General features: G+C 46.5%; 1 protein-coding gene across 2 annotated transcripts in view; it reads right to left on the bottom strand.

Annotated features, from left to right (window-relative positions):
* The window catches only part of LOC123514821 (ras-related protein Rab-39B-like), a 48,734-nt gene that overhangs the window by 23,102 nt on the left and 11,288 nt on the right, over positions 1-14,344 (bottom strand). For both annotated transcript variants that reach the window (XM_045273040.1, XM_045273041.1), the window contains exon 4: positions 124-273. In XM_045273040.1, the coding sequence (XP_045128975.1) occupies positions 124-273 (150 nt within the window). The remainder of the gene's footprint in view (positions 1-123; positions 274-14,344) is intronic.

Here is a 14,344-nt window from a genome sequence, read left to right as displayed (position 1 = left end):
TTTAATCACAAATATTAAACTTGTTACACGTTTTCTTTTAACCAATTGTAGTTTAAAATATAATCAATCAACTGAATCATTGCAGCATAAGTGGTTGGAAATGAAAGAGGTTTGAGGAGTCACCTTATCATATACTTCCTGTGTGATGGTGCGAAAGGCTTCCTCCACATTGACACCTCGCATGGAGCTTGTCTCAATGTAGCTGATGTTATAGAACTTGGCTAATGCTGCTGCATCCTCCCTTCTTACCTCCCGCTCATCTTCCATATCAATCTGTAATGAAAACAAAACTTAATCTCTGTACTCTGATGCATCAGCATGTTCTGTGTAGTTTTCTAGTATTATTTACCAGTGATGACAAAACAATGAGCAGTCTGTTAGAATAATTCTAAGAAACATACCATATTTGATGGCTCATAAGATGCACCTTTTCTCCCAAAATAACATGCAGGGAATGAGCCCAGGTTCAGCATTGAGGGAGTGGTTGGTGGTAAGTCTATGGTAACAGCCTCTAAAATTAAACCCTAGACAGCTTTGTAAATGTAAACAAAGTGATGATTGGTACTACACCACAAAACAACTCTCTCTTTCAAGGTAACAACATGTAACAGGTCATACTTACTGATAATTCACAGAATGACACTGTAGGATAGTAGTTTATGTGTTACTTGTAAGAGGTAGCGATGCGAATTCAGTTATTCAATAAAGCCGAGTTGGCACCTCAGTTCCCGCGCATCGTCCCTCAGTGTGGTGTCACGGCTTGCCCCGGGAACGTCTTGTCCCTTCATAAGCCGCCCTGTACTTCTCTTCCTACCGCAGCAATAAAGGACCTACTTTACTTCAGTGTGTCCATGGCCTTTCCCACCACGTAGAGGACATATGGACACCTACACGACAAGCAAGTTGTCCCACATGGCGCAGTGAGAGTAGCTGCATGAAAGAAATTTGCCGGCAGACGGCTTACGTGTCCCCACCACCCACCCTTCAGCCTTCAAGTGTTGTGTAGTGTTAGTGTCAGTGCAGTGTTTCGACAGTGTTGTGCGGTGCTAGTGGCAGTGCAGTGTTCCTCAGTGTTTTGCGTGTGCTTGCAGAGAGACAGCAAGGCAGACAGCAAACATCGTCCAGCAAAGTAGGAGCGCATGTGTCATACCCCACTCAGCGTGGCGTCTGGTTAGACACTGCCCGGCAGCCCGAGTGCTCCATGGGCCGCCGCCGCTGCCGCCACTTCACCGGTGTTGCCATACACAGAGCACCCAGCACTGCCCCACGTACACCACCGACACGCAGACACACGCACGCATACACACCACACACTGCATTCAGCTTCAGGGTACAGTCTGTACATTCTTGTGTACTCTGTTGTACTTGTGCTGGTTCGAGCCGTTGAGGCGCTGGTCATGTAGTAATTTCTAGAGTCACCCTGAGTGATGCCAAAAGGCAGGAAGAAGGCAACACCACCACCCACACAGTCTGAGGAAGCCTCGCGGCAGTCTTCATCTCCTCCTTCGCCCTCAGCATCTATGGACGTGCAAGCACTTTTCTGATGGATAGCAGACAGGGAGGACGCAGCACGGGCCGAGAGGGAAGAACAGCGGCGAGAAGACGCAGCACGTTTCGAAGCTCTACTAACAAGACTGGCGCTGCTTACACCACAGTCTTCGAGTACTGCTGGGAGCGCCTCTGCCCCGCCAGGCCCGCCTGTTCCACCAACGACTCCTAGAGCGGCTGTACAGCCCCCACCTCCTCTTCCTTCGGATGTTACGTACCAACAGTTCAAAGAATGGAGGCGGAAATGGGAAGATTACGCAACTATGGTGGACATCGCAAGCCTGCCCCGCCCCAAACAGCTGATCCAGTTACGGATGTGCCTTTCACTGGAGACTCAGAGGCTGGAGCACACACTACAGGTGCATCCAAACTCCACTTCTTCCATCGACGAGGTGCTCGATATTCTCCAGAAACACATCAAGGAATCCAGCAATGAGGCACTGAGGCGGCGGGTGTTCACCACCTGCAAACAGGCTACAGGAGAGTCTTTTGCAGACTTCTTTGTGAGGCTCAAGAGTTTGTCTGAAGAGATTGATGTCTGCAAAGCTCACAGTACAAAGTGTAAAGAAGCCTGGCTCAAGCACGGCATCCTCACTGGTGTGCAGGACGAGGAAGTAGTGCAGAAGATCATCGCCCTCGACGCTGCCGCCACACTCGTGGACGTCGTGACATTGTGCCGCTCCTACGAGGCCACCAGGACGGCTGCCTCGGCCCTACGTGCTCCTCCTGGAGTCCGTGCTGTCTCTCAGTACAGGAAAGACAAGAAGACGGACCATAGAACCAAGGCAGACGCACGTTCAGCTGTGTCTTCACCGCCCCCTTCCTGCAGTAATTGTGGCAAGCAATAGCATGGCCCCAAAAGCTGCCCTGCTACGAAGGCAGTGTGCCACAGTTGCGGCACGACATACAGAAAAATGTCCAGCCAAGACTGTCCAATGCAAGGCATGCAGCCGATATGGACACTTCGAGAAACTCTGCAAGTCTTCCAGGCCCAAGAGTCAACATTCCACGAAACCCAAGCCTCAGAAGTCGAAGAAAAATGGCCGTGCCACTATCCATGTGGTGTGAACACAGTCTCCGTCAGGGGTCCCCAGGTCTCCCATGCAGCAAGCGAGTAGCGTACGCAGAGTCCAGTCGACCGCTCGGGTCAAGCCCACGCCTTCTCCTACCATACGTGTGGTCGTCACACACGGTGAGAGGTCAAGTAGCATGGAGGTGATACCTGACACAGGTGCCGACACCATGGTGATAGGCCCACAGCATCTCCAGCACCTGGGCCTCACGAGGCGTAACCTACAACTGCCACCCCTGCTTAAGTACTACAATGCAGATGGGTCCAAGATGCCTGCTGCCTTGGGTTCCCTCCAGGTGGAGCTCAACTATGGTAAGTTGTCATGCTCGGGGTGGATTGATGTACAAGGTGCCCTTAGCACTCCCTTGCTCTCCTGGCAGCACTGCAGGGATTTAGGCTTTCCACGGCAGATAACCGACGTCGTTAGTACCATTGGCAGGATTCGGGAATCGACAAATACTACGCCAGTGGCCACTGTACAGTGCCATAGGCAACCAGACTCCACAGTTGCCCCACCTCCAGCACCATCGCCATCACTCCCACTGCATGCCAACACATCTCCTGCAGAGGCCAAGGAGTACTTCCTCCAAGAGTACGCAGATGTTCTTGTGAAGGACGATCTACAGAAGGCACTGCTGCAGCCTATGACGGGACCGCCTATGCGGATTCAACTCAGAGAAGATGCGAAGCCCTTCGCCGTCCACACATCCTGGCCCCGGGCGTACCAAGACCATGTGAAGGCCGAGTTAAACTCCATGGTGGTACAAGGTATCATCGCCCCAGCTGATGAGGACCAATCTCCTTGGTGCCACCCGATGGTTGTCGTCCCGAAGGTCAGGGGAGGCGTACGTATCACCACTAACTTGTCGAAGTTAAACAGCCAGGTGTCCCGCCCGGCCCACCCGTCGCCTACACCATTCATAACGATCAGGAGTGTTGACCCGGAGGCCAAATACTTCACAACAATCGACACTTTGTGTGGTTACTGGCAAATCCCTCTGGCCGAGAAAGACCAACAACTTACTACTTTCATCACTCCTTACGGCCGCTTCCGTTACCTCTGCGGCCCCATGGGTTTTGCCGCCACTGGAGACACTTTCTGTCGACGGGACGACCTGGCTCTGCAGGGATTGACGCAGTGTGTGAAGGTAGTAGACGATCTGTTGTTTGACAAGGAATACCTTTCACACCTCCACTGGGTCAACAATGTTCTGGCACGATGCAGGTCACATGGCATTACCTTAAACGCTGAGAAGTTTGTTCTGGCCGCTGAAGCGGTCTCCTTCTGCGGCTACCAGCTCTCTCACGACGGCATTGCAGCAGACCCTGGGAAAGTCCGGGCCATCACGGACTTTGTCAAGCCAGCCAACCTCACAGACCTGCGGTCATTCATGGGCCTTGCAAATCAACTGGCTGACTTTTCTCCGGACATATCTGCCGCTGCTGCCCCACTCCGCCCGTTGATGAGCCCAAAGAGAGCGTTCGTGTGGACCCCTGACCACGACCAGGTTTTCGAATGTGTCAAGAAGGCCTTGTCCAGTCCACCAGTCCTCGTATCATTTGACCCTGACCTCCCGCGGCTGTCCTACAAACGAACGCTTCGTGTTCATACGGCCTGGGATATGCCCTCCTACAAGACCACGGAGGACACTTCCGTCTAGTACAGTGTGGCTCACGCTTCTTGACGGATACGGAGACCTGCTATGCCACAATCAAGTTTGAGTTGCTGGCGGTAGTGTGGACTATGAAGAAATGTACGTTCTACCTCACGGGTCTGCAGCACTTCACCCTTGTAACAGACCATTGCCCACTTGTCCCTATCCTCAACAGCTACACACTAGATGCCATCGACAACCCACGTTTGCTACGCTTGAAGAAGATAGCAGCTTTTGCCTTCACTGCAACGTGGCGCCCGGGTAAAGAGCTGTGCATCCCTGATGCCCTATCACACTTCCCAGTGACCAACCCGACCATCAATGATGAAGCCCTTGATGCCGAAACCAGCTTCTCCATCAGGAGCATTGCCACTTTGGGAGCAGTCGCGTCCCTGGCCACCACAGCTACTGACAGCGACCCAGCAATGGAGGAACTTCGGCAGGCGGCCTATGAAGATCCTGCCTACGTTGAGCTCCTTCAGCACGTTAGGCAGGGATTCCCAAGCGACCGCTACGCCCTTCCAAATACTCTTCGCCCATATTTGAAACTACGTGAGGATCTGTACTGCGAGGAGGACCTTGTCTTGTACGGGGCTAGAGTTGTTGTTCCGACCGCTCTTTGCTGTTGCACCTTGGCCCGCCTGTACGACAGCCACCGAGGAGCCGAGGCTACGAAACGCCGAGCTCGACAGGCAGTGTACTGGCCCGGCATTGACGCAGACATTGTGAACACAGTCCGCACCTGCGCACCATGTCAAGTGATGCAGCCAAGCCAGCAGCGAGAGCCCCACCTCTGCGATGACACCCCGACCAGGCACTTCGAGTCGGTGTCAGCTAACTTCTTCTCTACTGCGGGGAAGTCCTTCCTCGTGGTCGCTGACCGACTGTCCGGCTGGCCTGTTGTGGTGTCTTGTGGTGTGGATACTACTTCTTCGGCAACTATTCGTCACTTCAGGCAGCTCTTTCGTGACCTAGGAGTGCTAGTTTGCCTTCGCACAGACGGCGGCCCACAATTTGCCAGCCAAGAGTTCGCCGCTTTTCTGGAGCGCTGGGGAGTCCGCCACAACATGTCGATGCCCCACTACCCACAATCGAACGGTCACGCAGAGGCTGCTGTGAAGTCTGTTAAGCACCTCATCCAGAAGGTGGCCCCTACTGGAAACCTGGATTGTGAGGCGTTCGACAGGGACCTCCTCAAGCTTCGCAACACCCTGAACCACACCGATCGCTCCCCATCCCAGATCCTCTACAGTCATCCTCTTCGCTCTTGTGTCCCGGCTCACGCCAAGGCTTTCCAAAAGCAGTGGCAGGCCAGAGCAGAGAGCTGTGATCGTCGGGCTGCTGTTTGCCTACAAGATGATACGGCCCGGTACAACGCGCACGCCTGGCCTCTCCCACCGCTTGAGCTCAATGCCGTAATCTGTGTCCAGGACCCAACGATGAAGTGCTGGGATAAGGTCGGCACCGTCATGGATATCTGCAAGTTCTGTGACTACCTTGTCAAGATGCCCAGCGGTCGTACCTGGTGGAGGAACCGCCGCTTCCTTTGCCCGTCCATGTCCCCGCCCGAGGACCGGCCGCCCACGGAGGCCAACCCACTTGGAGCAGAGTTGCTCCAGTCCGCTCTGCCCTGTCGCTCAGCACGCATCAAGGACAGGAGACATGCTCAAGGCACTGTGTGCTATGAGCATGTCGGGGGGAGGGAGATGTAGGATAGTAGTTTATGTGTTACTTGTAAGAGGTAGCGATGCGAATTCAGTTATTCAATAAAGCCGAGTTGGCACCTTAGTTCCCGCGCATTGCCCCTCAGTGTGGTGTCACGGCTTGCCCCGGGAACGTCTTGTCCCTTCGCAAGCCGCCTTGTACTTCTCTTCCTACCGCAGCAATAAAGGACCTACTTTACTTCGGTGTGTCCATGGCCTTTCCCACCACGTAGAGGACATATGGACACCTACATGACAAGCAAGTTGTCCCACAGACACCAGTGAGGAAGAATATACCTAAGTGACCATGCATCATGCATTGCATGTACCAAAGCAAACACATGGTCAATTACCTTGATCTTGACACAGGCAAGCTTCATTGAGTTCTTTACTGTGTGATGCTGTTACTCCTTGAGGTAAGACACAATTTCATACAGTTAAAATTGGACCCATCTTTTAACTCACATCTCCCTCTTGAAAGAGTTCAAGTCATAGGAAAGTGGATATACAGAAACAGGTAGGAAGTTCACAGTTTACCAGAGAAAGGGATCAATGATTAATAACCTTTTGCACTAGCAAAGTGGACAAAATAAGGGTGAGAGAAAGAAGAAAGTCTTGTGCAGCAAGGGTGCGAGAGGAGGAGGAGGAGGGGAGGCATTCAGTTAGCAAAATTAGAAAAGCATGACGCCTGAGGTTTCCTGTTGTTTACATATCGCTTGTGGACACTGGGCTAGCTGGAGTGTTCATCAAACTCTCCACAGTGCAGTAAACAACTAAACATGCCGAACAATTGCTCAGTGTTTGGATGCAATAACACGAAAAGAAAAACAGCAGGTTTAGGCATTTTAGGCATTAAGTACTTCAAGTTTCCCATGGAAAAAAATCGCAGACAGCAGTGGATTCAAGCTTGTTCCCGAGGTGATGTGTTCAATGTAAACAATGCAGTGATATGTTCCATGCATTTTACAAGTTCTGACTACAAGGATAATTTAAAGCATCATCTCTTAGGCACTGAGACACCCAAGAGTTACAGGCCACTGACAGATACCGCAGCTCCATCCCTTAATTTACCTCAAAGTAGGTTAAATTGATGAATTTTCTAAATGATTATTGTATGCCTCTGTACTGCTTATAGTGCTCTATAGCCTACCTGTGAAGCGAAAGCATTACCAGTGTTATTTAGGTACAAGCCTACTTCAGTTTCAGCCCCAACTCGTTTTCACTAATGTTGTCATATCATTTTTTGCCAAAATATCTGTGTACTTTAGAATTAGGAATCTAAATAATAACATTAAGACAAATAAGAAAAAACATAAGTCATGCAAAGGTCAAAACAGAAAGCTAATGAAACTAACCACATGAATGATATGTAGTTTATTTTTTCACTAGGACTATATTACCTGTTTTCCTTTGTTTTTTATGTTATGATTAAGTGGATTATATTCAATAACAAATATTGAATATTTATGCTAACATTATGAATGGTGTGAACTTAATTTTTCTTTGTATTATGACTACTGTTTGCCATAATCATTATGAATATATTTGTGCTTACAATAGACCCTTTAATATTCCATTTATTCATCTAATTAGTAATGCATGTAAGTACGTAATATGTAATGCAGCTAAAAAAAAAAAAAATAGGGGAGGGAAAGAGAGAACAGGCTCCAAGGGTGGTCAAGTTAAAGTCAGTACTGTGAGTGGTGGGGAGGTGTGGCGTGGATGACGTCATCACCCCTGCTACCCCGCGCTGGGCCTTCTCAGATGACATGAGCAGATACCGTATCTGTGAGTTTTTCTTACCGTATATCAAATCGAGGGTAGTACAGGCAACCCCGTTTAATGAAGGGGTTACGTTCCTAAAAAACACTTCGTTAAGCGAACCGATTATGACAAGTTTAACCCCTGATTTGAACTTCCATTGAGAGTAAGCAAAGCGAGAGTGCATCATAGTACAGTAAAAGGTTTAATGAAAGTAAAAATTATGAAGTTAAACATTTAGGTAGTTTAATTTAAGTCATTATAATGTACACTAATGTATGTATGTATGTAACTTTATAATGTTGATAATCTTAACTTTATGAAGGGAGGAAGAGTGAAACGGGGAAAGACACTAACCGGCAACCTGTGGAATGTAAACAAAGTGCGCATCATTGTACTGCATACAAAACTTATGTACCACATTTCCACAAGGCTTTCCATTTTATCCATTGTAGAGTCATGAGTTCAGATGGTTCTTTTAGCTTGCAAGAAAGATATGGTCTCACCAGCCTTCTTAATAGTCTTCTGACTTGAAAATAGAGACAGTATAATATGGAGTCAAGATAGTGGCCAGCACTGCTATAGTTTTCTGGCCTCTCTCGTGTCTGTGAATAATATTCATTTGGAGAGTAAGAGACTTCCTGGTCTTCTTATGAACACTAGGCCAATTGCAGGGCGTTTTGGTTGTAAGTTGAGCTAGGGAAGACAAGCTGCTGCTGACGCTGTTATGTTTTGACTGGGGAGTGAGTGTTGCGCGTGTTGTCCACGAAAGGCTTGATCTTGATCTTGATCTTTATTCTATAGGTGTCCCAGGTTTTTTCCTGAGGCAGGCCTTAGTACCAGCAGCTCCTGGTGTATTCAAAAGCCTGTCAGCTTGCGTGATATGGTGGGGCTTTCAAATTTGGAAAAAAATTACCTGGATAAAACTTCGTTAAAGCGAGTTTGGTGTTCGTTAAATGAGCAGATGGTAGTAAAATGAAACCTTCGTTGTAGCGAAATTTTGTTGTGTGAACCTTCGTTAAACGGGGGTTGCCTGTAATTTCCAAATACCGTAACTGTGAATTTATCGGATAAAGAAGTACCATATAACGAGGACTTACTGTATATGGTCTTATAATACAGAAGGTTCTTAATGAGAAAAAGATTGAGACCACACTTTTTTTTTATACCATGTGGGCTTTTCACGGGAATTTATGGGCTAAAGGGGATACTTTTTGGGGTACCTTGTATCTCAAAGCCCATCTGCTTGGAAACTGCTGCCCTGAGTGAGGAAGCCCAACCTACACTCAGACCGTGGACAGGATTCAAACCCGTGGGCTTGGAGGCCCCTCAGACCCCAAAGCACACATGGTTCCACTGTATCACAGCAGCCCTTGTCTATGCACTTCAACACTTCCCTTTGTATTTCCTTATGTTAATATGATTCTCCTCCATTCCTTCCCTCTGATCCTATCCCCTCCTATCCTATCCCCTATATATTGTCTCAGTTCCAGCATACCTGAGAGTAGACCACCTACATTCATATCCTTTACTCTTATTTTACTTAATGATACTCTTCTATATTTTCTTTCCTTTCCTGAATATATCACTTCTTTAGCAAGAACCCTTTTTATGGTTATCTTCTACGTCTCAATTGCCTGCATATTTCAGAGATGGTGACTTTTCTTTCATAAGGGCTAGAATACAAGCCTTTTCTTTACCTGTAAGTGGTTTGAGACACATGCTGGATGTAAGGATAAGGTTTTCAGGTTTGTGATAATTGGGTAAGAAAACCGAGGCAAAGTGTTAAACTGGAGCCCAACATGCATCTACCCTTTTCCATAACCAAGAAAGCACCAATGGTGTGGGAGTAGCATCTATGTTCCCTGAGTTGCCAGGTACTACCAGAACACAAAATTACCCAACTTGAGCATAATACCATTGTGTTGTTTTCACAAGATTCTGGGTGTCAGCACACTCACTGGCAGTGCATGTGGGGAGATGGAATAGAAGGAGTCAGGGGAGGTTGTCTCTTGAAGAAAGACTGTGCATACTGTCAGATACAAACAGAAGTACATGTCACACAACAGTGTGTCCTCATACAATATATGAGAGACACATAAAACTTGTCTATCTCCCAAAATTGTTCTCAGATAAATTTGATGACTGCCAGAGGTGCTGTAGTATATACAAAATTTTCAATGTGTGTAAAACTTGAGCCTGTTGATTACTACAAAATATTGTAATGATGTGCTTTTTAGTAAAGATTTTGTAGTGGTGAAATAAAGTTGACTGTTTTAATGTTTGTTGAGTCTGATACTACATACTTTTAGATGGTTTGGCTTTTGTTTCTGTAGCTTCATTGATTTTAATGTAAAAATAATTGTAAATAATGTTAAAATTCCTATATTATATTTCTCTGAGTTTGTTGTACGTCAACACTTTTATTTTCTTATCTTTTACTGATTATTTCTTTTTAGGTAAGCTATTTAAGGGATATTTTTTCTATATAGTTTATAGTTTGAGATATTTAGTAGGTAAATCACTTAAATGGATTGTGCTGTTTTAGGTATCACTCAAATGTTCTATATATAATTATCTTTGTTTTGTGGTAATTAAGATGTAAATTTTTTATCTTGTTAAGCATAATTTTGATTTATGCTGCCTGACTTCTCTTTTACATATTATCAACAAAATTTAACTATTTATCATATTTATGATGATTTTTTTAATTATTGGACCAATTTCTGAACATGCATCATTTGTTCACCATTGTTGTTGTGGTCAATAAACTATGTAATAACATAACAATATAGTTCAAATATCCATTCTGTGTTGTCAGAGCACCCCAACATTCTCTCTCTTTCCTTACACCCCTCCAATACCCTCCCCTTTCTCTCTCTCTCTTTGTTAGTGAAAATTCATACTGCAAATGTTACATGAACATATTATTTAAAATACAAGATAAACACTGAGTCAGCAAAGCAAGGCATGCTTGCCCTGTCATCAGTAATCCACCCTATTGCCTGGCCAGTGGAGTTTATGGTTCCAATGGGCATTAATGAAGGCCTGGCTGCATTTTTCCAATGTCTCAGATAAGGGCTTGGATGTTTGCAGTCCAGGTGTCTCTAAGCACCTCAATACGACTAATATCATTCTCTCAGCCACACAGAAATATATAAGCCTACATACTGCTCATTTTGTGTCATCTCATCGTGCTACTGACTTGCCTTCATGTTCAAGTAATATGACATTCAATATATACATTCAGTGAAGGATGGTTTTCATGTATTGAAAACTAATAGTTTGTGTGTTGGTAAAGAAACAGTGAAGCATTGTAAAAATGCATGCTTTCCAGGAAACACAATTAGCCAGCAGGAGGCCACAGCAATGATCCTCTGACGTGCACCACTCAGGGGAAGGGACTTGTGCCTTTAGTGACCATGGACAGTGTAAAAAGGGAAGACTGTACTATAGAGTTCCTGTTACTTCTACTACACTATTACATTATTTCAATTGATCTTAACCCTTAGTCCATATTCTATGTCAAGAAACAAACTAACTTACAAAAAGAATATGTTCTCAGTTCAATGGTTGAATGTTTACCAGTTCAATCATCAATAATACTTTTAACTTGCTAAACAGTCCATTGGTAAAGTTATTTACTGGTTCAGTAGTTACTGACCTAATAAGAACATCCACTAAGTCACCCAGAGATGGCAATAAACACCAGACTGATCAATTCAGCACAAAAGTGTGGACAACAATAATTACTACACTGTATGGAGCTTTCTATGACATGTAATTTTACCATTTGTTATTTTTTGTTGAAGTGAAAGATAAAAGCCAAATACAGAAAATCAATTTATAAGATGAAGGTGAACAAAATTATATTTCAAGTATAAAAAATATTTTTGCACACTTACCTGTTTCACATGACTAGAAAGAGAGGTGGACTCTCTCTTTCCCTGATGCAGAATATATAAAAACCCCCTAAAACTTCCTCATAGTGGAGGAAGAGGAGGTAAGGTTCATAGAAAATGGGAAGCCCTCATACCCCCCCTTCCTCCACCCACCCCCACTACCTGCTCAGCAACAGCTCCATTGCTTTCTGCATACAGAACATGCAGAGGGGAGGAGGGTGGGTATGCGTCATGTGAAACAGGTAAGTGTGCAAAAATATTTTTTATACTTAAAAAATAATTTGTTGCACACCCCTGTTTCACATGACTAGAAAGATTCCCACATTAAAAGGTGGTGGGTGCATGTATAACCGAGACCCCCCAAAAAAAATAAAATAAAATAACAATTGCCTCAGTACCTACATCCAGCAAAGGAAGAGGAGCAAGGCAAGGCTAAGGCAGTGTGCTCTCCCCCACAAAGCTCTGGTGAAGCATAGCGAGGCATAGCATGCCGCCTTAAGATAGTGCTCATGTCACAATGCCACCTGCTGCGACTATCGGGCCGAGAGAAAAGGTGTTCCCATCTGAACGCTCGATGTCAAGAAGATAATGATTTGCAAAGACGGAAGGTGTCCTCCAGGAAGCTGCATTGAGAACAGCCTCCACTGATTTATTCCTCTAAAAATTAAGGGAGGTGGCAATCCCTCGAATATCATGTGCTCTCACTCTCACAGGCATCAGTAGGTTCTCGGGCAGTGAGTGGTGGGCCTGCACAATAGTTTCTCTCAGGAGATAGGCCAAAGTATTCTTTGAAAGTGGTTTGGATTTGTCTACAGGAGAGACAAAGAGGTTTCTAGGTCTTCTTGCCATGTTCCCCATCCTTTCCCTGAAGATAAGCAGAGCCCGAACTGGGCACAGAAGGCATTCTTCATCATCAGGGTACACGGCCACTGCCAAATTTTTTATCCTGAATTCCCTAAGAAGAGGATTGCTGGATGTTTCTGTCTTTGCGACAAATTCTGGAAGATAAGATAGGATGATGTCTTTGCCTTGCTGAGTAAGCTTGTATGACAAGGCATGTAACTCACTGACTCTCTTAGCCGATGCTAGTGAGACAAGGAAAAGAGTCTTCTTCGTAACATCTCTGAACGAAGAGGCTCTGAGAGGTTCGAAGGGAGCCAGCAACAGTGCCTTTAGCACTACATACAGGTTCCATGGTGGTGGTCTTACTACCCTTTTTGGAACTTGTGTTTCAAAGGATTTAATAAGGTTCTTCAAAACTGGGTCCTCTGTCAGGTTGAAGCCCTTTAGGGAGAAAACACTATTCAGCATGGCTTTATAGCCTTTAATAGCTGAGACAGAAAGGTGACAAGACTTGTTTCAGTACAGGAGAAAGTCTGCGAGCTTCTGGCTGGAGGGGCAGGAGACTGAACGGCCCGTGTTGTGACACCATTGCCGAAACCTCTTCCACTTATGTTGGTAATTCAAAGTAGTGGAAGGTCATCTAGCCTTTGCCACTGCCTTCGCCACTCTCCTGGAATATCCTCTGTACCGGAGAAGTCGCTTGATAGTCTCCACTCTACTAGCTGCAGCACGTGGAGATTGTGGTGAAACCTGTGGAAGTGAGGTTGACGTAGCAGGTCCTTCCTGATGGGGAGCTTCCTTGGCGTGTCGATGGAAAGTTCCACTAGATCTGTAAACCATTCCCTCTGAGGCCTGAACAGGGCCACTAGTGTAAGCTTGACTCCCTCTGAGCTGCGGAGCTTGTTTATCACCTTCCTGATGACATGGAAAGGGGGAAACGCATACAGTTCCTTGTGTTCCCAAGGAAAGAGAAAGGCATCCGTTGCTATCGCCATCGGGTCGGGAAATGGTGAGACGAAATTGGCTAGCCTGTAAGTCATCCATGTGGCGAACAAGTCCATCCCCATCGGACAAACCCAGTCTCTCCACAGGTTGTCGCACACCTGCTGATGCAGCATCCATTCTGTGGAAATTACCTGGTTCCTCCTGCTGAGGCAGTCTGCTACCATGTTGTTCTCCCCTCTCACGAACTGAGTAAGAAGGGTCACTGCATTGTCCTCCGCCAACTGCAAAGTCAGTTAGGCTTCATGGTTGAGCTTGGCTGACCGTGTCCCTCCTGCTTTCTTGACGTACGACACAGCTGTGGTGTTGTCTGACAGGACTGCTACCGTTCGTCCTTGCAATACATCCTCGAATGCCTGAAGCCCAAGACGTATCGCTCTCAGCTCCAGGAGAGTTATGCTCTCTTGTTGTTCGGGAGGTGACCAAACGCCACATGCCTCGTCGTCCAGAATAGATGCTCCCCAGCCTTCTAATGAAGCATCTGTGAACAGAAGTAGTTCTGGGTTCTGCATCTCCAATGACTGACCTTGAAGCAAGTTTGCAGGGTCTGACCACCACTGAAGGTCGTCTAGAACCTCCCGAGACGTAGGTACCTGATGGGAGCTGCTGTCCCTCCTGTCCCAGTGATTGGCAAGCTGACACTGGAGGCTCCTCATCCTGCGTCGTCCTCCTGGAACTAGGTGTGATAGCGACGAGAGGTGGCCAAGAAGTACTAGCCATGCTTGTGCTGAGGGTTGTGGCTGAGTCTTGAAACCTCGTATAGACTCCAGCAAATTGAGAATCCGTCTTTGTGCTGGGAAAACCTTCAAAATCGTTGAATGGATGTCCATTCCTAAAAAGGTTACGACCTGTTTGGGT

The sequence above is a fragment of the Portunus trituberculatus genome, chromosome 38 (assembly GCF_017591435.1).
Source record: "Portunus trituberculatus isolate SZX2019 chromosome 38, ASM1759143v1, whole genome shotgun sequence".
In the NCBI taxonomy this organism is placed as follows: Eukaryota; Metazoa; Arthropoda; class Malacostraca; order Decapoda; family Portunidae; genus Portunus; species Portunus trituberculatus.
This window is presented reverse-complemented; position numbering and strand designations above follow the sequence as displayed.